This window comes from Trachurus trachurus (genome assembly GCF_905171665.1).
Source record: "Trachurus trachurus genome assembly, chromosome: 22".
NCBI classification, from domain to species: Eukaryota; Metazoa; Chordata; class Actinopteri; order Carangiformes; family Carangidae; genus Trachurus; species Trachurus trachurus.
The window spans coordinates 17,561,712-17,589,401 of NC_139907.1; the positions used below are offsets into that span (position 1 = coordinate 17,561,712).

The 27,690-nt window shown below is 42.5% G+C and overlaps 1 protein-coding gene across 1 annotated transcript in view; it reads left to right on the top strand.

Moving 5' to 3' along the window:
- Window positions 1–9,906: 9,906 nt before the first annotated feature.
- Window positions 9,907–27,690, top strand: part of LOC311006186 (ryanodine receptor 3) — a gene marked incomplete at both ends in the record, with an annotated part of 100,877 nt that continues 83,093 nt past the window's right edge. The window contains 2 exons of the mRNA XM_083998915.1: window positions 9,907–9,954; window positions 27,262–27,381. Coding sequence (XP_083855041.1) covers window positions 9,907–9,954; window positions 27,262–27,381 — 168 coding nt within the window. The remainder of the gene's footprint in view (window positions 9,955–27,261; window positions 27,382–27,690) is intronic.

Sequence of the window (27,690 nt, forward strand, 5' to 3'; positions counted from 1 at the left end):
TGGACAACCTGGGTTGTATTTTTAAATGTGCTATATAAATAAATATGTATTGTATTGTATTGTATTGTATTTACACGTCCTTGCTGTGCCTGTTTGCCTTCATTGCCTTCTATTTCTTTTAACTCACATAACTGAAAAAGACCATGCTTTTCTTCAGTGCCAATACCCCGTTCTGTGATTTCTGGGGGATGTGGTGGTCACCCTAGTCATGTCATCACAGAACAGGTAGGCCTACACACTGCAGATAGACTGGCTCTGATCCCCTGTGATATCATATTGTACATGTGTACAATGACCTACAGCCACAGGACTGTGGATGGTTCATACACACTGATCAGATTTAAGGGCTGCAGTTGTCACCTAGACTGACACATTGAGAAGTCGATGTTATATGCAGGGAGTAAACCAATGAAAAGATGAAGTGTATCAGGTTAGCGTCTTATGAAGCTCTACACTACCCTCTTGTGGCGAAATAAGCCATAATTCTTTATTCATCTAATTTCCTCCATGGAGAGTACTAGAGGTCCATGGATCAGGTAATGCATTTGTTCATTCTGTATAGAAAAATAAAACACTTTATAGGGTATTGCCCATTTGCCCTATTTGTGCTACTGCAAACACATGTTGATATTTATGAGCTTGTTCTTTATAGCTTATACTTTCTGCATTTTCTACATGTACAATGAAAATAGGACAAGGAAATCAACGGCTGGAAAGAGTAAAAGTTGACATCATTGTTTTAGCACTGAACATTAAAGTAGCTATCTATCACTAAACGTTTTTAATAACACTAAATAGGAATGTGTCAGACAGGTGAACGGTACAGCGTTGAGCAGCTTACTCAGGAGTTGGTTTGGATCAGAAATAGAGTATAAACAGAGGGAATAGCTTACTGAATTTGCAAGGTGTATAAAATGCCAACCTGCAAATGTAGAAATAAGCAACAACTGACAAGTTCACCATCTCAACTTAATGAATAAAAATTGTAAAAGAGTTTAATAATATTGTGAGATTAATGGAAAATGTAATTTATTAATTTTTTTGATTGTATCTTATCTAATTACCATCAGGGGGCGACACCAGCGGCTCCATAAAGTAGGCTCACTGTTTCCCTGACAAGTTTATGGTGTCAAACCTTAGTTTACTTTGAAGTTGTCAGTTGTTTATTTTTCAAATAGCAGTCCTATTTAAAAGACACAGGCGATAAAGTGCCATAATGGTACATTTGGGGGCGTGGCTATGTGTGGTGTTCGACTGCAGTCAAGCCAGCCATCTCTCGTTTTCGCGTAGTCAAGCCAGCCGCTCCAACATTTTAAGTGCGCCCTATTACAGATTTTATGGCAAACAAACAGCGACAACTGGGAAAGTCAGTGACATAGACATACATTTGTCTATGTCAGCGCTAACTTACAAGAGCGTGTGAGAACTTCCGGTCTTCAAAATAAAACGTGGGTGTTATGTATTCATTCATTTGAGTTTGGTTTTGGTCAAAGACGGTTTATAAACCAAGACCTTTCATGACGAGTCAGCTTCCTGTATGCATGTCACGTGGGCTTCTGCACGGCCACACCCCTTTAGAGAGACCAGAGGCAGCTTGGAGTGTATTGATTCCTATGGGACAATTTAATGTGAACACCGATTATGGTCGGGTTTGACACCAAAATGGTAATTTTCAGACGGAGAGATCCGGAGAAAATCCACTTTGTTCCAGACCTGTCTCTGTCTCTACGACACACTCTCGCGAGATTTGGCACCGATCTCCTAGGCAACGTCAAACAAACGGCCGCGAACTCCCGTGAAAATGATTTAAATTATTTTTGGCATGCTAAATATTACTGTTAGTAGTGTAAATATTTAATGTTATCATAAGAAAATATAAATATCTCACTTTCATCTACCTAAAAATTGTATAAATCCACACACACGTTCACAGACGAGGTGGGGTGACGGTTGGCCACGCCCATTTAGAGAGACAGGAAGTGTATACCATTTCATATCATTGGAGCAGCCGCTCATGGAGTATCTTTCCATTTATTGAATATCTTTGGTTTTGGTGTTAAAATGCTATAAATGCTATGCTACTGTATGAAAAGAGGTGTACAACAAGTGTAGCTCTACTGTCCTACACTGATTTTGAGCCAATAGGTCACATGACCTGGAAGTTATTGAGCTATGCTCATATTTACATTATGAAATGTATTAAAAATATTTTTATTAAAAAAGGGAGCAACCAATCATCTTTCCTGCAGTCCTCGTTACCCTTTTGTCTGCAGCCAAGTAGGATTTAAAGCAGTAAGTGATATATTTGTGTTAATATAAGTCTTAAATAGTTATATCTTCCGACAGCAATCACTTACATAGAGTGTTTGGACCGAAACACGGGTCTGTCAGTCCCTCTGCTCTGCTCTGAGCCGAGGAGAAAACATTTATCGTATCCTACAGTTTTTATCCAATGAGGAGAGAGAACGGCATGCAGGGCTGTGTGTGCAGCCAAGGGACGCCGTGAATGTGGTGACGTAGGGACGAGGACTGTTATGGTGCGTTCAAGGCAGCCCGTTACTCGTGTTTTTCCGACCTGTGAAGTTGTACCAGTTCGATCTGGTACGAGTTCACGGGTCGGAAGTTACGAGTGGCCGTTATAGTGCACTTTCACCGGTAAAACAGGTCGGAAAAACACGAGTGGGTTGCCTGGAACGCTACAAAGTCGTAAGTTGTGACTTGAAGCTGTAATTTACGGTTTCAAAAGCCTGCCTGGAACGCAGCATTAGCCAAAACGACCGGATCGCTTACTTCTGCTTTAAACCACATTGTAACACAATACACAGACTCAATGGTGGCACGATAGAATGACACCATTACTTTCTCCTCTAGGTGGTGCCTACGGAGCACCCGCAGGAAGTGGAGTCTCTGCTGGGCCTTCTTGATCAGTGCCGTTGTGTTTGTTGTCCAGGTCCAGGTCTTCCTGGTACGTCCTCCAGGAACTTAAAGGAGGCCATTCTCTCCACGCTCTCCTCCTGAAATCAATGACCATCTCCTTGGTCTTGGTGGTATACTCCAGGTTGTTCTTGGTGCACCACTTGGCCAGCATCCACTCCTGTCTGTAGGCTGTCTTGTCACCCCCCCCTGATCAAGCCGACCACCGTAGTATCCTCTGTGAACTTGATGGAGTTTTGGAGGTGATTAGGAGTACAGTCAGAGGTGTAGAGGGTGTGCAGGAGGGGGCTTAGCACGCAGCCATGGGGGAGCCCCCATGCTAATCGGGGTCGATGAATAGCCTACAACTGACCCACCTTGACAACCAGCGGCCGGTTGGTTAGAAAGTTCTTGATCCAGGAACAGATGAGGGGGGAGAATCAGTGTAGGACAGCTACACTTGTTGTATGAGACGCACCTCTTTCTATCACATTTTAACACTTCTCATATGGTCTATAAACTTTTAATACATTTCATAATGAAAATATGAGCATTATAGCTCAATAACTTCCAGGCCATGTGACCTATTGGCTCAAAATCAGTGTAGGATAGTAGAGCTACACTTGTTGTATGAGACGCACGTCTTTTTTTTCCATCACATTTTAACACTTCTGATATCTTTTTTGAAAGAAATTTAAATCATTTTAACACCCATGTTCTTATTTTGAAAACCGGAAGTTCCCACACGCTCTTAAGTTAGCGCCGATTTTCCCAATTGTCTCCATGCAGAGCTTAATATAATACATCCATGATGCAGAGCGATCTCTGTCGCTCTGTCTCCATGTATCTGCCATAAAGTCTATAATAAGGGCGCACATGTTGGAGCGGCTGGCTTGACTACGCGAAAACGAGAGACGGCTAGCTTGTCGGAGCGGTCTTTCTCACCTGTGATTTTCCTTCTGTGTTTTCAGTTCAGCAAAGTTGGTTCAAAGTGTTATTTGCTTTAACCGTCTAGTGTTTGGTCATAAAAAACGACAGCCGACTGTTCTCCGGTATATGCATTTTGTTTTACGCCTGCTTTTCTTTTTGCTTTTCACAGTAAAGGTGAATTACCGATAGCGAATTTCCTTAGCTAGCTAGCTAGCTAGGGTTAGCATTGCTATAGCAACGAACCTATTTAATGAGGGTTAGCCTGTGTGGGGTTGTTCACTCAAAGGTCAGTTTAAAGAGGAACTATGCGGGATTTTTTTTACCTTAACTATGGTATATTTTCACCTTAAGAGGGATACTTAACCCAAAATCGATAATTCACCAATTTCCTACTCACCGTCATGCCAAGGAAGGGTTTGGAGAACTTTCGCAGCAGCAAATGTTGCGCATGCGCACAAACATCAACAGAGCCTAAAAACCATAGACTGTAAAAAAACAGAGTTTTCTTTTTTTTTTTTTTTTCGAACAACTTTTTCACGTTGCGGCTTCGGGACACTTGGGTCAGTATGGACGAGCAGTATGGAGGTATTTGGATGTTTCTAGTGTCAGGACGATTCAAAAGTGAGCATCCGCCACCATTAGAAAATCCATTGCCCGGACCCCCCTGGAACTCCAAAAGCCTTTTGATGACTCCAATGACTCCAGTTCTCCAAACCCTTCCTTGGCATCATGGACGGCGCCAGGATTTTTTTTCTACCGGTGCTAAGGGGGGGCTTGACCAATACGTGAGGGTGCTAAAAAAAATAATCGATTTACATGATTGGTAACTTTATGGTTCTCTTTTTTCAATAAAAGCAGTATATGATACACAGCACAAGCATATTGGAGTATTTTATAATTGAATCTGGCCAAAGAATATTCAATAAAATAACTAAGCCTCATACAAGCGACCACAATAAAGCAATGGAAAAAATGTTTCACAAAAGTAAAAAAGTGACAGATTCAGCACCGGACAGCGGCCGACCATCACTTGCAAAGGTGACAGATTCAGCACTAGACAGCGACCACGCGCCTGCCAATAACCAAACAATAGACTACCCAAAATGCGACAAATGTATTTATTCCATTGCATTTAATGAAAACTAACAACTGTGCATTGGCAATATTGTCTTTGATCACAACATCATGAAATAACAGTGAAATTAATAAGGCTACAAAATGCAGCCGCAACGAGAACAGTTTCATCACATCATCACATCAAATGTATCGCAACATCAGGGGAAAACGCACCAAAGTTGATTTATAAGAGGACGAAATTAACAAGGCTACAAAATGCAGCCGCAACGAGAACAACTTCATACAACATAGGCTACAGTAAAACATGGAATTAGGCCTAATAGCCACAGCGAGAAGAAACAACAAACACCCTGTGCCTGTTAAATTGGCAAAGCACACACTTAGAACATGCTCATCACAATCTTGGTGATTACATACTGCAAACAAAAAATACATGGCACGTCCTGCTGTGCAAATCGTTACAGTGTAACAGATTAAATCTCACATCATCACATCAAATGTATCGCAACGTCAGGGGAAAACTCACCAGAGTTGTTTTATAAGAGGACGATGCGTCTGTTGCTGTGGTTAAGTGCAAATGAGTCTATAATCTTCTGGACATCCAGGGCCTTGGTTCGTTCTGCGTGTATGGACAGGCAGGCCAGGTTGCTGAGTCGCGGGTTTGCCATCCTGTTCCTCAGGTAGGTTTTTACGCGCCGCATGCAGGAAAAACTGCGCTCACATGAAGCGGACGTTACAGGCAGTGTAACAGCTATGCGTAAAAGTTTATATATGTCCTCAAATGAGTCTTTGAAAGGTTTAACCATGGACAGAAATTCCACTGTGCTGCTGACTGCTTCACCTTGTTCTTTTTTTCTCTGCAAGAGCCGGCGCATTTGGTGCACCTCAGCCAGCAGGTTGTCCTTTTTGATCCCATATAACTGTGCCATGGGTTCAAGGCTTTCCTTTTCGAGGAATGTGGCATTTTGCGGGTTGAGGGCTGACGTGCCCATTAGAACTGCACCTGCCTCTGTTGAAAACCGTCGTGTCATTTCATTCACTAGTCGGTCAATGACAGGGTAGAATGAGGATTCTCTCAGTTCTTCTGGAGAGGACATGGATGGATGTTTTGTTTGAGTTGGAGCTTCAACTACATAGTCCTGCAGGTGGTGAGGTTTTTGGGATTGTCTCTTTTCTTGTGGGAGCTTTGGTGGTTTTGCGACACCGACGTTGGCGCACAGGGCCTCTGCCTTGCTCCATATGGCTCTCCAAGACTCCTCTGTGCGCTTTTCTTTTAGGCCCGCGATTACCGAGTGCGCGAGGTCAGTGGCAGTCTCCAGCAAAAGACTGGGGGACTGCAGAGTGTCAGACATGAACTTTGCTGTACGAAAAAGATCCTCAAACAGAATGAGGTTGAGGATGAATTCAGCATCAATGAGTGAGAGTAATGACCGCGCGTCAGTGGCTCTGCGTGGATTTGGTTGCGCTTTAATGTCATTTAAGGTTGCAATGATGGCGGGTAGGGTTTTTTGCACAGCCCACAACGAGTAGTACTGGCAGGACCAGCGCGTGTCAGACAGTTTTTTAAGTTCAATTGGCTGCTGTGAGGGCTCAATTTCCCTTTGCTTTTTAATGAAATGGGCATGGACAAACGAGCCTGAGAAAAACTTGTACATGTCTTGCACAATAACAAAAAAATCCCCGGCTGTCTTCACGTTTCTGACACAGTCCACCAAAACAAGATTGAGGCGGTGTGCATGACAATGAATGTATATTGCCTGCGGTACCTCTTCTCTGAATTTCTCTTGGACTCCGTTGTGAACCCCGGACATTACGGCAGCGCCGTCGTAGCACTGAGCAATACAGGCGGTGTGATCAATGTTACATTTACTGAGTGTGTCTTTGATCGTAGCAAAAAGTGACTGAGCATCTAAACCATCAGCTGGTGTGAAATGGAGAAATTCTTCCACAACCTTTTCATTTTTCAGGTAGCGCACCACGACAGACACTTGTTCTGTTTTACTCAGGTCCTTACTTTCATCAACCATCAAGGCAAATAATTCAGCATTATGTATTTCACCACTTATCTGATCTCTAATCATATTTGCCATGATGTCCAGGATTTCATTCTGTATATCATGATGCGTGTACTTCGCATTTCTTGGATTATCTGATATTTTCTGTGCAACTGTTTTGTCAAATTTCCCTATGACATGTAAAAGTTCGAGGAAATTTCCCTGGTTGACAGCCGTGTCATCCTCTGTGTCTCCTCTCTGTGAAAGCCCCTGGTATGCAGTGAAACGCAGTGACTCCACAACTGCTCTCATATACTCTCTATTCTCTTGGACTATTTTTGCATGTCCATCACTCAGAGCATTGCATATTGTTGAGCCAGACTCTTTATGAATAGTCCACTCATTCCACGCTGCCATAGCATATTTATGCTCCACACCAGCATTGTGTGTCTTGAATGAACTTGTTGCTTTCTTCCAATTCTGGTAGCCATCATGAATAAATGCTGCCTTCTCTCCGTGGTTTCCTGGGCGTTGAAAGTGGCGGCAGGCAAAGCAGAAAACACGATCTTTTGAAATTGAATACTCCAGCCATTTGTAGTCGTCATACCACCTACGATTGAAGTAGCGGTCTTGGTGTCCCACTTTCGTGGCCGGATAACGCCGGAGAAGAGGCCGCCTTGGTTCTTCAGCAGGTGACTGACTTAGATCAGAGGGAGCGGTACCTGTGTCAGCGGCGCAGGCAGGGCCGGCAGGGCCGGCAGGGCCGGTAGAGCAGCTTGCGGCGATGGACTGCTCTGGTGCTGCAGGTTCTGGCTCAGCGGCAGCAGTTCCTCCCTCAGAATCATTTTTTGGTTTATCTCCTCCTTTTTCATCTTCTTCTACCACTCTTTTTTTTTTAATAAGGAAACGATCCATATTGCAGGCATGGAGATTGCAGGCAGCGACTAGCTAGCCAGCCTAGCCGAACGCTCGTGTATCCATGGTGACAAGAGACGCTCACACACACGTCTACACTCTGGGCTATACTAATCAATGGGAAACAGGCAAGCGGGGATTGGATTTTTTAAACTTAATATATATATATATTAAAATATACAATGGAATGATTGCAATTGTTTTTTAACTTAATATACATGTATTATAATATGAAATAAAATTCTTGAGGGGGCTTAACTGGGGCTAAACAGATTTTTGACGGGGCTATAGCACCCCCTAGCCCCGGTGTGGAGCCGTCCATGCTTGGCATGATGGTGAGTAGAAATTTTATTTTGGGTGAAATATCCCTTTTAATTAAACAGCTTTAGTTTGGAGTAATTGTGATGGTTAAATGAATGACTAACTTGTTACAGGGAGAATGGAGGCTCTCTGCCTTCCACCATTGACCGAAAACCAAGATCAAGGCCTCCGCCGGTGTCCCAGCTCTACTCTCCTCCTCTTGGCAGTACCGGTATACAAACACACCCCATAACCGGTAAGCTCTTGTTTATGACAAATAAGACTACACAAATATACACATCGTAAGGCTATGATTAAATAACATTATCCACTGCTCTATGCCACTGCTCCATGGATTGCTTTCTCACCAATGCAAGTGGTCAGGAGGAGGGTTAGAAATAGCATTTTTTTAATAGACTCAAGCAAATAAATGAATCAGGATCATTCAAACAACAATAAAGTAGTTAACTGAAGAGCAGTTGGGATATGTGATCATTAGAGATGAGAGACAAAATAACCTGAAGGTATGGAGACAAAAAGGAAGGAGGGGAGGAGGGATTAGTGGAAGGAGCAGAGGAGTAGAGGGCATGCAGGAGGAGCAGGACGCAGCATCTGCGCTAGAGGGCAGCATTGCTTTACAATTAGAGCTCAGCTGTCTTTATTTACTGTAGCTGTGGAGATGAGCAGGCTCCCTTAAGCATAGGCGTTGGATCAGAGGTGACATTGGGTAACCGGTGGTTAGGTCACCTACCATTGCCTTGATTGTTGAATTCATTAAGGTTGACAAAACAACAACATGTATTATTCAATCAAAAATCATGATTCATAAAATCTCAGTTTAAACACAGTCACTCCTGAAATGTCGATTTGTGTCAACATTGGATAATGTTTGCACAAAACTCTGCTTTTTTTTTGCATGTCAACAGTGATGATAATACATTTTCCCTATGGAAATCTGTGGCAATTAACTCAAAGCTTAAAGGTAAACCTAACTTCTAGGTCTAGATTTTGTCCTAAACCACGATTCTTCGATATCTTTGTTGGTCTCAAACATCACGGAGTAGAAATCTGTTCAAAATGTTGGCTAACTCGAACAACAGTAAATGTGACATTTAATTACAGACCATAAGAAAACACGTGTTTACAGTCTATCTATTTTATTTAGTTGAATTATATTTTCTTCCCATTTGATAATTTAATTGTATTATTATCATCCTTGGCGCGTTGGCATTATTATTCACACTGACACCAGTTACCAGCGGAGTGAAGTGAATACAGAGTAGATGCAGGGAGTGTGTGTGTGTGTGTGTGAGCAGTGGGGTGCTGGCCGTGGTGCTGATCTGGACCAGCAGCTCTATGGAAATGCGATGTTTTCCGTTGACTAGAAACAAAAAGCTACGAACCAACCATCAGCGAGAGGTTCAATTGTCTTAGATAACACACTTGTTTTTTTTTTTGAATATTCGCGCTTTCACTGTTGTATTAATAAGGTCTGCCGGTGACGTCGAAGATAAAGACCCCGCTGCTGTGTCTTGGCTACGCGACTTGGCTTCTCCCTGTTTCCTCGCCACACCGTCCCCAGTTGCTCCAGCCCACCGATGCTGACACACACTCCTCCTCCGGGCGGTGAGCGGGGCTTGAGCACAGGGACTTGAGTGACACATGCTGCGGTAGTCTGTCCCGCCGTATACGGTCCGTGGATTAGCTATATGCTAATATCGATAGGAGAGAGGAGCCAGCGGAGGCTTCCCGAGTCTGAACGGGCTCCTTTGCAGCCATGGCTGAAGGTGGAGAAGGAGAGGATGAGATCCAGTTCCTCAGGACTGTAAGTACATTTCCTGCCGCTTGCACTTGAAGCGCTGCTCTGGTGGCTGTGGAGATATGTGTCTCTTTTTCGTGGAACCGCGTGTGTGGGATCATTACAGTCGATTATTGCCTATCCCTCAGATGCTTATTTATTTATTTATTTATTTATTTTTTTATTTTTTTATTTTTTATCCTCACAGTCTTTGATAACCTCGTGTCTTCTTGCATCTATCTTAGAGGCGGTGATCGTGCCCTATTCTTTTTGCGCATCGCTCATTGACAGCTATTGTATTTTCTGCAGTCTCTGTCTCAAGAAGTTGACAGCACTATTTTCCATGTCAACTAAAACTTACATGTGCATCGTTTCAACCGTGTCTACAATTTGACAGGTACAGACACCAGGACATAGCCTACAGTAACTTAACTCTTTAAATAACTCGTATTGGAAGCTTGAATTGTTCGTGTAGCATCACTTAATCTCTTTGAGGATGAAAGGAGTTTGCAACCAGTCTACATGCTGGGTAATATAGTCAAACGTGGTAGCCTGACAGTGTAGCCTGCCTCCAGACCTATGGTCCAGACAGTCGCCCCAGGGTTCCTGTGCAGCAGCAAAGGTCTATGCAAATGAACTGAGTACAGTATTTTGTAACAAATACACTGTTGATGCATTCAAACCAGATTACTTGTTGACATGTAGGCTAGTCAGTGTAGACAGACTCTATTGTAGCTCAAAAGCTAGACTGCACAGGCTGGTACAACACTACAATGAACATATTTGCCACTTAGCTCAAGATGAGTGTTGATGCTTGGAAATAATCTGGCAGTGTTTGAAAAAGTCTTGACTGAGATAGACGATGGCGTGATCAGCTCATCTATGGTAAAACGCTTTGAGAGGGATATCATGTCTGAAAATACACACTGGTCTAGGATTGATGAAGCAGTGTGGCGCTGGAGGTCTTCCAAACAGACCCCGAGACAGTAGGAGGTGTTTGGTTGCACATTTCACTGGAACTGCTGCTTGGAGTTTTCCCTTTTATTAAGCTACTCACTTTAATTTTGGTTGTACTTGAGGCAAACTGAGCAGAGGTGTTTTTAAAGTGAATTATAGTAATCTAGTCATTTATTGTTGGATTCTCTCTGTTTCTTGATGATTTATTCAGGTTCAAAACACATGTAGCAAAGTAACCACCATTTACCTAACAACTAACAGTGCAAACATCTCAAAAGAGATCCAAGAACACATTATGTAGGCCTGTGACGCTGCCCGAAGGTAACATACGTGATGGTGTCTTGACTAATTCACATTTCCTATCCACATGAATGGCAGTGATCTTTAAAATGTCCCTGCCTTCCCCTTTAGAAGGTTCCTCCTCCTGCTGCAGTACCCCCAACCACTTTAACCACAGCACATAGAGGTCACCACATCAGCATGACTGCCACTCCAAAAAAAAGCTGACATTTCAGCACCGCTTCTTCTCATTTCTGGGGTCGAACTTAAATACCACCAATCCACAATCAACATTTATTATGGGCAAACTTCAGAAGAGTTGTGGAATCAGTGTTTTTTTTTTGCTATAGCTTGACTGCTTTGGTCCCATTTATTGGGTTTACAATGAAGATTTTTTTTCCCTCCAGATGCAACAGTGGGAGAAGTGAGGTGGCACTGACAAACAGGAAACTGCTGTAGCTTTAAAAAGGGCTCAGCAGCTTGTTGCATCCCTCCACACAGGGAAGCAGCTGACAGGCTGGATGGTGTTGGGAAGGGGGCGCGCAGTGTGTGAGCTTGGTGTTCATAAGCGTCTGTGTCTGTGTGCGCGTGCGTGCGTGTGTGAGAGTGTGTGTTGAATGCAAATGCAGAGCTGTAGCTGTGTGGTGCAGTCAGGCTGCACCAGACGTGCCACAGCAGAGCACAGTGCAGAAATTATTCATCAGCCCAAGCAAGGCACAGCTGAACTACTCGGTGTACAAGAAGAGAACAGATCCACACACGACTCTGTACATGCCCACACATATGCATAGAGACACACATTTATCTAAAGTACATGCCTGAAGTCAGTCCCGCAGAAACAAATGCTCAGATTGAACACACATAAGCTCATTCAGACACTCGCATACACAACCTCCGGCTCCAAACTCGCTTTTACATCTTATCAGTTAGTAGCGAACAGCCTGCGAGGATATATACAGGCTATATTTTGAGCCGGCATCCAAATGTTGCCTGTTATTGGAGTCAAGGAGCTTGATAAAGCAGTTCACAAACTGCCTTTTCTCTAACAACACGAAGTAATTTCCCAGGAGCGGCTGCAGAAATTACCCCCGCCGGACTGCTGCTGCCTATAAACCCAACTCAGTGGGAGGAAAGGGAAGGAAGAGAGGGAACGAGCGAGGATATCTCAGCCATGGGTAATTTGATGTTACAGGAAGAGGAACAGTGCTGATTGTGAGCCAGGAGACTCAGAGAAAAGCTTCCCCCAAACTGCTGTTTAATGTCAGAGGGTGCACGGGGCTGCGCATTGAGGTTAATAAGGCTGCATATTCTATAGGAACTTTGTTTGTCCTGGTTGGAGGTGTCCTCAGATGCACCAGCTCTAGCAGCAGCAGCAGCTTCATAACAAGCTCTATAGTGAATAACATATCAGCTTATAGTGACATGGCTCAGGCTGCTCGTTATGTAAGAGTGGTTTTCTAAATGCATTGCTTGACGACTGCATGTTGTATCATTAGAGCAGACGGCAAGCAGAGAAAGAAGAAAGGGGAATAGTAACAAAGTTTTGTTCTCGTCCCATACTTCCTTTTTTTGTTTTAATTCACATAACCATCTCGACAGAAGGCCACTTATTAGAGAAAACATGATACAGCATGCGATGTGATCGTCCATGCGCGAGCACACACGCGCAACCCCTCTGTTGTGTGGATCCCTGCTAGGCGAATATCAAATTCTGGTGATCTATTAGCAGTTTGAGTGGGAGTAGCGACTTTGAAAAGGCCAGACTAGGGCTGTGACTAATTCACTGTGGCAGCGCTCGGCTTGTTTATGTGAAGGCACCGGTCTCACTTTGCATCCAGGCGATGACTGTCAATGCGGCAACACAGTAGAAGTCATGCAACTAACCAAAACAAGCAGGCCCCCCAAAAAAAAGAAATAAAAAAGATCCACATTAGTACAAAACACATAAAGCAGTAAAGCAACGATTTTGGCTCTGCTGTGTGCCCATGGTATCACTGCCAGAACTCGCTGCCTCTTCACCTACTCATGTTTCTGTGAACACCCTACTGGGGGTGTTTCTCTCTCTTTCTCAATCCCTTGTTACCGTTGCTCTCGTCTCCTCCGTATTGCTCTTTTCTTCTTTCACTTTCATCATATTTCCTATATCACTTCTCACTTTTTCCCCACTTTCAACATTTACCTCATTATTTAATCTCCCTTTGCCTCCTGTGCTCCTCAGATCCATCGCAATGCGCTGTGATTTAGCCCGTTATTGACATGTGCTGGTATATGTGTGTCTGTATTGCCGTGTTGCTGTTTGAAATGGTGATGCGAGGGATCCTGGGAGGGTGGAAGCTGTATCTAACAGCTCCATGCTGGCCTAGAGGCATCGAAAGGTGCCCTTGATCTGCAGTGAACAGTCAGATAGATAGATTATTTTTTTACTATAAAACCTTATGGAAGCATCTTTAGTTAGGCTGCATTACTTTTAGAAGAAAGTATGACGAACATGTTTCCAGGTTTATGCCAACCTTTCATCACACACTTAAAAGTAGTTTTGTACCATGTTCTATATCTAAGTTGATACCGAGGTCTTACTGTAGTGCCACAAGTATGCGTGACTTGCTTCATATTAGGCTCTTCCTGTTACTCTGTCACTTGCCCTGTGTATAATTATTAGAGATTAGCATGAAATTATTCCCACTGATGGGAATTCAGTTCGGCACATTATTGCATCCTACTCGACACTAAGGAGGGGAGCTTTAATGTTATTATGATGAGGTCTACTGTCATTTCATGCTTGGATTAAAAAAGTAATAGCTCAGTTTCATTAGTGACCAAAAAGCATTTTGAGCATAATGGTGCAGATTTGAGGACAGATATTAACTCCAGAAATAGCTTTGTTAAGTTTTTTTTTTTTTTTTTTCTCAGATGATGCATATTGTTAGCATCTTGTTTTTCTGGCATATGCTTTTACCAGCTGTCACTGAATGTGCTCGAGGATGCGAAAAGTTGCGTTTGAATATTACACTTTCTCTATATGTTTTTATAATACATTTATTTCTGACATGTTTGGAAAAATGTTAAATCTGATAGATCGATAGAGTTTCTTACCTGCTTGCTTTTCACTTACTAAAAGTGTAAAGTTAAGTCACGTAAGCATGGTATTGATAAATAACACATTCTCTCTGTAATGCTGCACACAACCTACATTCCTACTGCAGTATTGATTTACTTCATACTGCCCATTAGCCTCACCTGAGACTCTTTCACAGTCCTTTGTGTTGCACTTTTTTAAAACCTAACTTGCTGAAAAGTAAGTTGGTGTAAGGTATAAAGCGGAAGTGTTGTTCAGCAGATGCTTGTTTCTCTGTGTTTGCATGATGGGAATGGACAGATAAGATAGGCCCTGTGATGTAGAGGGAATGAAGCCAGCAGGCCGGCCTAAGGACAACCCAGTGTAAAGCCGCTGTAATGAGATATTGATCGTGCCACCAAATGAAGAAATTTCCTCAGTAATGTCAGTGGCATGCAGTAAGCGGGCCTGATTGATCTGGTGTTTCAGAGCATGAATATTTAATGAGCAAGTGTAGGAAGCTTCCTCCTTAAGAAGACCCTCTTCTTATTTTCTTATTGTTTGAAAATCTCAAGTTTCAGACTGTGGGAAATGTGTGACAGTGCTGACTGATGTGGAGTTTGCTCACCACCACTGACCTGCTACTCATTCCTGCATACACTAGGAAGTTAAGGGTCACAGTGATTTATTTTAATTATTAACATATTTTTTTCCAAATAAAGACCACCAATATTAAAAGTGTTTGTTTTAAGAAACGAAAGCAGCAAATCTTCACATTGGGAAAGGAGAAATTACTTATAATCTGAAGTGTAGGCCTAACTGACATCAAGCCTTTTCTACATTACAGCATGTCATTAGAGTATAATAATAATAATAATAATAATAATAATAATAATGATAATAATAATAATAATAATTCTGTTTATAGAGCACTTTCCATCAAAGTGCTGTACAGTTACAGAACATTTAAAAACATGTAAAAACATACACAGCAATAAAACACACAATTCAACAAGAATGAAAGAAAAGGCAAAACAGCTAGGACTCATACGTGACAGCACACAAGTGGGTCTTAAGCTTGGCTTTAAAGTCCTCAACTGAACATGACATGACATGATGTCTATTCAGTCCCCAAACTTTTCAGCTAACAATTAATTAAATAGCTAAAGAGGAAACACACAAAACACCAAACACAAACAAAGCTAAATAAAATGTAAACCAATTTTTAATACTCCACAAAAACGAGCATACATCATCATATAAAAATGTAATCTCATCATATATGGATTTGCATAATGTGGGAAATCTCAGATGCATTGGTTTTTTTTTCTTCCTGTAGCCAGCATTTAAATTATTTAAATCCAGACACCTTTGGGAAAAACCTGAATGCTTACATGATAGTGTGTATCTAGTTAGGATGTGAATGGAGATGACCTGATTTACTGAAATGAACTGCACAAGAAAGTTCAATTCACTCACTGTCATATTGCCATTTTGATACTTTTCAAAATTTCAGATGTATGCTCAACAAACACCTCACCAAAACTTTAGAGGCTACAATTAGTCAGTTTTTTTTAATCCTCACACTGCTGCTGCTTGTTCTGTTCCTTATTTCATTTCCTCTCTTAATTGCCATCTTGTTTAATTTTAACCCAGCACTATAAGGCTAACTGTACACTTGCCACACAGCCTCTGCCAGCGACTGTTAGCCCGTTGTTAGCCTCTGCCTCCTCCATAGCTAGCAGGGCCATTTCTCATCTCTCATTTCTGTGTCTGCTTTGCTTTGCCATTGCTTCTTGGCAGTTTGTGTTGGCTCACACATAAAAGCCTGCGTTTCTGAATCCTCTACTTCTACTACTACACAAAGCTGTGGCTGTCCCTTAGTCACTAGTTGTAGAGAATCTGTGCCATCCACATATTTTTAGTGATATCCTTTCTTACCTTCCCTCTAAAATAATCATTTGCATTTTTATCTCTCAAAACAGCTGAGTGCATGTTGTCGATTAATAAAGCCTAAGATTGACATAGTTTTCTGAGCGATGTCATATCCCATGATCATATTGCCTTCCCGCACCATACAGGATGTACTGTATATCCTCTGCAGTGTACCCCTCTCTACCTCATATGAGCCAGAGGTTTGACAGCTAAATTCTTAGTAAAGGCATTGTTTCTTGTTTGCTTTCTTTATCAATGCCACTCTTATCTGTCCCTTGCCTGCTGTGTGTAGCTAAAGCCAGAGGACAGTCAGCTTAGTTTAGCATAAAGACAAGGGGAAAAGGCTAAGCTTTTTTCAAATGTAAAAAAGAAAGGCATCTACTGTAAGTGAGTGATAAAAGCACTATAGCTACACATAGCTAGCTGTTAGCTACATATACTGTTTCAGCTGTCTATCTTCCTGTCTCACTTGTTAGCCAAAAAATAGTGTATTTAGGTAGATCTGACGGAATAACAATAGGGAGAAAACTGTGAAATGCTCAAAAGGATTTTGGTTCTATCAGTCTTTTCATAATGTGTGGGATATGGGGTGTACTACAAATATATCCCCCAAGGTGTCTGCCGGCATTTTACCAAATACAAACCAAACACTATTCGTTGCAATAATGGCACCAAATTCATCAAGTGAAAAAATGGTTTGGCTCGATGCATGCTGTACAACCATCTTTGATTTCCCTGCTTATCCAACCAACAGACCTGTTACCACAGAGACAGCGCCAGTATTTTTAATATTTTACAATTTTACATTTCTTACCACCTTTTTGCTGCGCATTGTGAATCATTCTCCTCCTACATAAAAGCAACTCTGGTATCTGCCGTAATTATATCCAATGTTCTGTCTTCCCACTGTGCCCCTAATAAGCCATTTAGAGGAGTGTTTACTGCTGCAATCTGCTACTGTTGAGGCTTTATGGGAGAAAGTTGAATGCTTTTCTCAGTTTACTGAGTTTTTAGGCAAACCTTGACAATCTTCTGAAATTTGCCAGATCGTTAGGCTGTGGTACTCCCAGGGACACATGCGCATTAGTGAGGAATCTCATCGACTCGACTGGGAGTGTGTAATTGAGTAATGCGTTGGATTTTCACACATAGGTGCATTTGCAATTGTTGTCTTGTGAAAATCCAGTTGGACGGGCGCCAGAGTCTCTGTCTTTTCATTTGATATTGACAAGGGTGGCGTTTCCCATCCCCATAAAAGATTCATTCCTCTTTAACAACCTCTGCGTCGCACCACGCCAGCAAAGACAAGGCGATATCACAGTCTTTATTGAACCCTGTTGCTGCAGAGTCAACAATGTAACTGTATAGAAATGCAATATATAGCAGGAGCCGGAAATTCATGGGGGTTGCAAGGAGAGGTAACTACACGCATACCAAAACACATATTTCGGAGATTCCCTGATAGCAGGACATAAGCTTTTTGCTTTTTTTTGTAGCTTTCTACTTGCTCCTGGCACTCTGCAGTGCTTCTTCGGGGGGAGAAACCTGTATAGCTCACTCTACGTCTTGCCCTCTGGATGAGGGAACACAAAGAGATGCTGGAGCGTTTTTTTACCCCTCCATTGGGCCGAGTATCTCTGCAGCTATGCTCAGTTTTTGTGAGCCTCAAGTAGCACTCCCCCTCCTAACTTAGAGAAGTCTTACTGTGGCACTATAGCTGAGAAGCTGACACTTCAAAAGTACCTCGGCGAGCTCTTAATGGCCTCTTCGTGGAATGTATGACAAATCAGAGCACTACAGGTTGATATTTGATGCAGGAAAAATTGCCCTACAAGACACAGTCTTCCAACTCTGCACCCACATGGGGTGAGGTGTCTGTTTTTCACCATCACAGCCTTTCTTTTTACCACCTGCCTTTTTCATGACACGTTGCTCAGGTTGATATGGCCCTAGATTTGGCAATTGTGAATAAGTCAGCCTACCTCAGCACTCTTTCTTTGCTTCTCTCTTCTATTCTCTGATCCTTTTCCCTGAATCTCAGCTGTGCTTTAGCTTTGACACCACAACCCTTCACCTGGGCATCATCACCAGTCCCTGAGCAAATAGACTTTGACACAGTGGTGTCTCAGCTGTAGTTCAATCTCAGCACTCTCCTCTGTGGTGGGGGCCCGACACAGCTCTGCTCACAAGCATGTGGATCAGTGCTCTGAAGAATTTCAGTCAGGTCAGGCCTTGAAGGACAATGGATATTTTTATCCCAGAGAAGATGACACTGCGACCGCAGTTATTGCATTATATAGGGAATAAGCGTAATTCTGTAAAGTAACAGAACATCATTTCTGACATTTATTTCTCATGTGTGAACAGATAATCTAGTTGGGGGCAGCGAGTCTTTGGACTTGTGGGATATATCTTGATGTGACAGATCTGTCTCATTGTAATGACTTCGCTCTGCATTACTTCTAAGGTATGGCTGCTTCCTCTTGTTTTGAGAAAGGCTGATTTACTTTCCTATAAAGGTTAAGCTAGCTACTGCTCGCAGCTGCTTTAAATTAGCCTAGCATAAAGTCTTGAAGCAGAGACTCTTTCCAAAGGTAAAAAGTGATTGCTCCCGTTGAATGTCATTTTGTTTATATGGATTAAACAAGGCTAGCTGTGTCTTTCATTTCCAGTTTGTGCTAACCTGAGCTAACAATCTGCTAGCTGTAGTTCTTTAACATGAAAACAAGAGAGAGGTTTCAATTGTGTCTTCAAATTTTTATCAAGAGAGCGCACAAACAATGGCAGATAGACAACAAACCATAGTTTTATTTCATTTTTCCTTCACTACCTTACAGTAAATAGATAGGGCATAGGCTGTACCATCTCAAATATCTGCAGTCTTTGCTCTTTGATATTCTAGGTCACATTTACTCTATTTCCACTTTCCTGACCTAAAAGCAAAGTGTAATCTCCATCCCTACACCTCATGGGTCTTTTCTCTGTAGCATCACATAGATGAAATAGTGACTCAACGTTCATGCTTCACTTCCTGGAGGCAGGATGCTTACAAATGCACCTGTTTGTGCTGCTGTCCCTTTGGACCTCCAAGAGGACTCTTCCCCTAAAAATACAACGCACTGCTTGTCAGAGAACAGGAGCAGCCTATTTTAACATTCTCCGTTTTCTGCCACAAAAAGTCTCAATTCCCTCAGTAAATGAGGCTACTTTGCAGGGAGGAAACAGAGGGAGTGGAAAGTAGTTTGTTCTTTTGCTCCCTGGTGCAAGCCCCAGCTCCCCAGCTGTACTGCTGTCACACATTGCCCCTGAGCATCCCTACTGCCATGTAGTAGTCCTCGGTGGAAAAATTGCAATGCCATCCCAATCATCTCCCTTAATAATTGCGGTGTCTCGTCTCAGAGCAAATCGGAAATATTGCAAAGATATTCCATTCCTTTGCTTACCTTTCTCTGCTCAGCAGCCTGGGCAGAGGGAGCCTAAAGCAAGGAGGTGGTGAAAATGCTTACTTAGCCTTTCACATTAAAGCCACTGCCAGGGAGGCAAAGCACTGCTACAAGGCACACTGAAACACTTTATACAGTAGCCTCCCTCCTCTGCTTCCTCAGTCTGCAGTTGCATGCAGACAGGATTAATACCTCCAAACCTGGGAGGGGGTTTGATCTGCCTGCAGGGCTCGATTAGTAACACTTGTTTTTTAAACTTTCACCTCAGATCACCGGCGTTCTTTATGGACGTAGACTTCTCTATACAATAGATGCATAAAATACTCCTACATCGCGAAGCTAACGGCAGCTACAAACATTCAGTGTCGTTTAAGATGTGGTTATTTTTCACCCCAAGCTATTTGGTTCACAGCGATCGCCATACCTGTCCACTCCTCAAGATGGATTGCCTCGGTCCATATGGTGGCTGCTGTTCACGGCTGTATAGCGTAGACTCAGAGTGTATGGTGATTGGGTAATTAGATTGCCTACAGTGATTAGACAGTCTGGGGCTAAAGCACAATTTGTGCCAGATGACGTGCACGCACAGTCGCACACACAAATACTCACACACTTAGACACACAGAAAGAACCTGAGAGGATCGAATATGGATGGGACTATTGAACCACCACAGATTAGATTATCTTCCAGTGCTTTGGTGGTATTTTCATGTTTCTGTGTTCTTGGTTAATAAAAAGACACACAATTAAAACATAGTTATTGTCTTGGTGGGCAAATCTGTTGATGCTAAGAGTTAGATGTAGTGAGAATGATGTAACTCAGAAATTGTAGTTGATGTTCGTGTCGTCTGTAAAATCCATGTTGAACATAATCTATCTGCCTGTTATTGCAGATTTTAATTTTTACATCTAGACCGCACATTGTACAAATGGGAAATGTCTTTAATGACGGTTGAGACATGGTGTATTCATGTCATAGCAGTCCAGGATGCAGCTGCATGCATTTTGTGCCAGGGACAGGCCACAGACACTGTTCAATAACAAGCTGTAAAGCTGTCATCCTCAGCAGTCTGAGCAAAGCCTTTAAAGGAGGCTGAAATTTTTAGCGGATGTCGAGATTAATTTATCGTGTCACTCTGGCCTGGGTGTTTTAATGGTGTGTGTTCCTTGAGCTCTCCATAGCTCTGTTTGTCTTTCTTTCCATTTGTCTGCCCCCCATTCTCTCTTTTTGTCGTCCTATCTGTGCTCTGGGGGCAGCATGTTCAGCCTCAAGATGAGCATTAGCACTCCCATTTACACAGCAGCACTGAGTCATGGGAACAAAGCACTCTCTCCTCCGGTTCAACTTTTTTCGCTCTCTTTCTCTTCCCATCTCCGCTGTTGTCAAACCAGTGAGATAGCGCGTTAAGCTACATGTCTATGAATCACTCCAACAGTAAGCCAGCGAAGAGCATGTGTGATCTCCACCAGAATGTTCTGGAACAGCGGCTTCTTGTTTTACACTGATGCAACACAAAAGAAAAATGGTCGTTGTTTTACAACTATTTGAATGTAAATAGTTTCAGTCCAGTCGTTAAAGCTCCCTGAATTTGAGCCTCATAGGCAATTACAGTACAAGGGTTACATAAATCTATTATTTTACAACGTGTAACATCCACTGGCCCGTGGGTGTAATAATTTGAAGCATCACGGTAGGTACACCTATTTACTGTGTGTAGTTATATTAATAACAACTTTACAAAGTGGGTTACGTAGACACAAACAGAAAGTACGATATATGTAGATACGAACAGAAAAACATGTCAGGAAAGGAGTATGGTGTTGACCTCATGCTTACTGTATATAATTTCTTCTGAAAATAGCTCCGACCTGGTTACTGTTGTTGAGAAAAGTCACCTTGATTTGGCCTAAAGTGACAAATATAGTGCAGCCAGTTCTTAAAAAATCCTTTTATATTCTGATGATTCATGATGAATCCCTTCAAAGGAATACCTTTAGTATGTACTTTATATTACAGTATATTTAATATGTGTAATCTACAGCTAACATGACCAAGAGGCATTAATAGATGATTAGGCCAACAACTCCCTAATGCTTTAATAGTGCATCATTATAGGCTGCAGTGTAGCCTCCTCTCCTCTCCTCTCCTCTCCTCTCCTCTCCTCTCCTCTCCTCTCCTCTCCTCTCCTCTCCTCTGCTGTGGACAGCTTTACTAATAGCCCTGGGAAACACCTGGTCTTTCTCTGCACCTACACTGTGAGTGGGTGTGAGAAGAGAAAGGCAGAGACAGAGGAGTGAGCTTATGGGGGGTGAAACCGCTGCCCAGCTGTATTTTGTCCTGCAGTGCCCAGCCAGCTGCATCAATCTGTCCAGAACAAAGTCTTGGTGTGTGAGCCAGCCTACATGTACAGTGGAGACTGGCAGCAGGCCCCTGGTGATGATGGAGAGTTATTACCCAGTACACTGTAGAACGATGTCACATGGGGACAAAGGCAAGTGGAGGCAAGTGCTATGTGCTGCACATTTAGCTTTGTTTGCCTCTGTGAACAGAATCTTTTCCGTTGTTACTATATCTCCATTTCTTTCCTTTCCTTTCCTTTCTTCTCCTCTCTCCTGCGGTGTTCTACCTTTTCAACCTCCTCTCAGAGGGCCGCTCGGTGCCACCCTCGGATCAATTTGCTGTTGATTCACCAGCCTCTTTGGCACAGGATCAAGTTGAGGAAGACAGAGCAAATCTGACCTCAAAGAGCAGAGAGCCGCTGCAGCTGCAGGAGTAGAGTTTGGATTTTATCACCACACGTCTTTACTTTGATAGGATGTACTTAGCAATGGCAATTTCTCCTTAACGGGAGGTGTAATTGTCCTTTCTTTATGCACTCCTTTTAGATATGTACACACCAATGCATTTTGTAAGCATGTACATAGAAGGTTGGTGGTTTGAATGAAGTTTTGGTAATTAAACTTCATGTGCAATATTTACCACATTTTAAGGAGGTGCATCTTGTCTTGTAGCTCTGTTGCATGTCAAGGCATCTCAGAAGCCAAAAATCAGTGCTATAGATTTAAACTGGAGCAACATTAACGATGACACCAATTACCATGTTGTTCCTATCCTTTGGGAGTTGTAACGCTGCACCCCCAAAGTGTTTATCATGCGTCTGTTGTTATTTTCTGTAGAGCACTTGCTTTAAACCCGAGGTAGAGCAGTTCACGGGAAAGAAGAAGCTAATATCACGAGCTCTGGGTGTAACATAGTGCAAGCAATGGCAATACAAGCCTCTCGGGAGGCATTGGAGCAACCCATGAAATACTGGAGCAATTCAGCTGCCGTCTCACCCAGGCTTACGGAGCTTGAAAACAGGAAACATTCAACTTCGCTGCAGTGGTGAAGTACTTTGCTCTTTTCCTCTCTCGCCCCGGCTTGTTTGTGACTCTAAGATGTTTTGTGACTCCGGCTTCTGAAGTAGTTATTGTAGAGCCTTCAGGATGTACTTGAGAATGCATTGCCAAAGCTTTGCAGCCCTGATAAGGTGGTAAGAGTGCGTTTTCCATGAGCTGATGGCATGCACTGCGCTGCACTACCTGCTGAAATGCTGCAGACGTCTCCTCAGACCAAAAGGCTTAGATACTCGAGACTCCTCCTGAGAGCATTTTGCTGCTGCTTATTCTGCTGCTTAAGAGGAGCGGAATAACATCAGGTTACACTCCACAAACCCAGGGCCTCTCATCTTTGTTGTCATGAGGGTTGGATTCAAAATCATGCAGCAGTGTACTGTACATAAAAAAAAAGAAAAAAAAAACTTTAATGCCAGGATTATTGTTCTAAGAGCCATAACAACCCATTACATGCTTCCAAAGTCTGTAATCACTCTTTGTTATCATCAGTATTGATAATTTATTTAGAAGCAGTGTTGTGTTTGTGTGAATAAGTGCAGGCCCTGGTAGAGCCTTGCAGCCGGCAACACTACGAGGTCTGGGCTCTACTAGGGCAGCACTTTACTCTCAGCTTTGGTGTTTTACATGACATAGCGTCTCTCGTCTCCGTCATAATGTGTACACTGATGTACTGCAGTACTGTGAAGGAGACCTTTGGCATGCCCACCTGTCTCTATGCAAAAAATCTCCTCCAGTGTCATCATCCCCTCCCGTGTACTCGAGGAGATCATGATTGGTTAAAACCCAGAAAAGAAGCCGGGCTGTCATCAAAGCCCTGCTCATTGATATGCTATAGTGTTACTCACACACGTCTCAAAGGAGTAAGGTAGTGTTCTACGCTATTGTTGTAGTCCATACACACACTTATACACAGTGGAGATGACAAATACACAGATTTACACAGAACAAAGCCTTAAGAGTGAGAGAGAGGGAGTGTTATGATACAGTCAAATTCAATCTCAAGGTGCCCTTGGAGACTCTGTTCACTTCACATTCTTCAAGGCTGTTTAATGAGTTTTTTTTTTCTTTACTGAACTCTATAGAGAGCAAAACCCACATTTGGACTATTTCCCATCAGCTTCTGTTCTTCAACAAAGTCTCACCGAGGGTATTTTAGCCTTTTAGTAGTGTTGTGGCCTAAGGGATGACAGCCATTGTCCTCTGGGAAATACTGCTGGTTGGCTTCTAGAAATATTACGCAAAGAATGATATAATATAATTTTTAAATTCTCATCATTTCTGTCGTGAAACACTTGAAACACACTTGACTAGACAAGTTGTTGCTACACAGATACAGCGCAGAGATACATTTCATCACCTGAAGCCTGATGTTTTCTTTACATTGTGTAAACTCACCCATTCTACACTGAGCAGAGCATCTTTTCTTCCTTCCTCCCAGACAGAGATCACTTAGTGCTTTATTTTATGAATAATTGGTAACAGGGAGGACTGTCCCTACTCGTCTGAGAAGTCGGTGACAGAGGAAAGAAAAGAGGGAAAGAGAGAGAGACTATGTCAGATACTTAATTGTTCTTCAGTGTGAGGGAGACGGGGGAAAAGTGCCAATTGTGGGCTAGACGGAGGCAGAGACATGAGAGTTCAGCCACGCTGATTAAAGAGATGCTTTCGTGTGAGTGTATGTGTATGTGTGTGTGCCCTCCTGCCTGTGTCTGTGCATCTTGGCACTGAGACAGGCAGGTATGTGATGGATCGATGCTGTCCTTATGGCCAAGTCAACCATGTGCCTACTGCCTCAGCAGCACACAGACTCATTGCATGCTCCAACCCACAGTGTTGATTTGCCATAGAGCATACTCAGTTCAATCTGCATCCCAGTTGAATAATATTTTCATATTGATCCAAGACTGTTAACATTATCTAAAGTCTTTTTCTATAGCAGTCCCGTCAAGAGAATTAATCCATTCCAGCAGTCAGCATTGTCTCAAGTGCATCTGCCTCCTACTCCATATGTATACTTTTATTGTGATGGTTGACTTTCTGTATCATGGAAAATATACATATAAGGTCCCAAAAAAAGAAGCTTTTTTTATAATGCAGGCTATTTTCCAGGAAGGATATTCATAAAGATGTGAAAACACTTAATGATTTAGGGCACTTTTTTCTGAATATGTCAGGAGTGTAACCAAAGTTTCACACATCCACATTGCCTTTGTATCAAACCATTTGCTTAGAGGTTTGAGGTCAAAATGCTTTTCCATTGCATTTCAAGGTACCATCTCAAGACGTAAAATAGTGCTTTTATGTCATGTAGGACACTCCTAAACTAGACTGAGGCTTACAGTCTGCTCTGCATTAGAATGAATGAGCATCAGCACAAAATAATGTTGTTGTGCCTTGAGGCTTGTCATATAGATTTTCATGTGCTGCCTTTAACACTCACAAATGTTAAAAATCTGTCTATGGACATAGATGCAGATGCAGCATCTCTCTTTGCATCATGCTGCACTGTAATGGAGCTCTTTACTCTTACTACTGCTGCTTGACTGTGCTCTAAGCACAATGCCTCTCGCATTAAATAATGCAGCTGGCTATTGTGCTCAACCCCCCCCCCCCTTGCTGTCCTCCCATCCCATAGCAGCCAATATCAGCAGATTTCCGCTTGCTCTGCTATCGCTACGAGTAACCGTCCAATTCAGCGCTTACCGGGCCAACGCTATAAACACAATCAACTCATTTACACAAGAGCAGCATCAAATGTTTGTTTTCAGCTGCTGTGCCCCCCAAAAGAATGCACCTGCCTTTGCTGACGTATTTGCTTCAGTTTCACAAAAGACAGAAAGCAGCTCTAATGCTCCTGGCTCATCGACATTAAAGATTAAAACCATTTATTTATTAATGCAGCCTATTTTGTTTATTTTTTCTCTACATAAACACAGTTTATTTTAGAAAATACGTGGAAAATACAAAATCACTGGTAAAATGCTTCCCTTACAAAATACGCCAATACGATGCTGCTGTGAGTTTCTGTTAAAAAAACTATTGTCCTAAAGCCACTTCCTTAGCAAGCTTGCATGCCAGACACCCAACAAGACATTTCTTAGACAAATTCGTCTATAATGAATGTACAGACTCAAATATATGCAAATACAATTATCTCACACGTTTTGTAATGCAGCATCAAAGCCATTTAATTCCACTCTTTTACATACATAAACGTATTCATTTACTTAGACCATTATTTTCCTAAAACGTGAATCACTCCAGTCAATTGCCTCAACCTCATTTGTGCCATATAAACAGAGTAAACAGCCTAGAGGATCAGCCATGAGTAGTCTGCGTTTGATGTCACATTTTGTGGGGAAAAATCCCCCAATTAGCTGCACAGAGGAACTCTTTACTGTATGTTGCACCTGACTGCCCAGTTTTATAAGTTGGAGTACAGAATCGTACATGATATAACCCTGATATATGAATTTTTTTAAAGGGAGATTTTCAACTTCTCAGGATTCAGTGTCACTTATCAAAAACTAACTTATTTAAAGAGGAACTATGCAGGATTTGTAGCTTAACTATGCTAATTTTTTTTACCAGCTTTGGAGTAATTGTGATGGTTTAATAAATGGCTCACCTTGATACGAGGGAAAATGGAGGCTCTCTGCCTTCCACGTCGTGCGTGTCTTATTGCATCTCTTGGCTGAAAAACAACCTTGCAAGATCTCTTGTCTCTGCACACCGTGAGACAAACGCAAACGTATGACATAATCTCTTGTTTATGACAGATAAGACTACGCAAATACACATGTCGTAACATCATGATATATAACGCTATCTAGCTACCGCTCTATTGATTGATTCCTCGCTGGCTTTGTTGAAAACAAATGCACATGGCCGGGAGGAGGGTTAGCAAAACAGTGGAAAAGCGACCGGACTTACATAGTTCCTCTTTAAAATGTTTAGATAAAGAAAGTAATCATTAATGCAGTGATACTGAAGATTTCTAAACTGAACATGTGTATAACTTCTGCAGCTGTGGTTGCAGTTTCAATCTGTAATTTTGAAATACCTCATTAAGAAAGTAAGAGTGACACTGATGTAAGGACCACACAGCAGCTCCTCAGTGCTATAATGATGGTATTTGAAGTGGTACTTGTATGGGTACGAGCGTGTGGGCGAATTGTGGGTTCTCTGAGGACAGGACACACACACTCAGCTATGTCTGCACTCATGCATGCACTGACGCAAAGACTGAAGTCTGTATTGTCTTGACAGGATGATGAAGTGGTGCTCCAGTGCGTGGCCTGCATCCAGAAGGAGAATCGCAAGTTCTGCCTGGCTGCTGAGGGTCTGGGGAACCGGCTGTGTTACCTGGAGCCCACATCTGAAGCAAAGGTAGGCACACTGACTCCACTGTTACCATGTTTGATTCAGTGCAACACAGAGATGCATGCTGTCGGCGTGGGATGTATCTGCTCAGGTTGTTGATGAAAAATCATCTGCTTCATTTGATGGAGTTTGTTTTCGCGGCAGTTATTTAATCAACTTTATTTTCACACATGCAGACACATGCACATGCAGAGACTAATATACCCAACGAATGTCACATGAAGCAGTTTGCAGGATAGTGAGGTGGATGAGACGGACGCATTCATGCAGGCGAGAGCTCCATGGAAACCAAACATCCATTTACTTCTTCCTTGC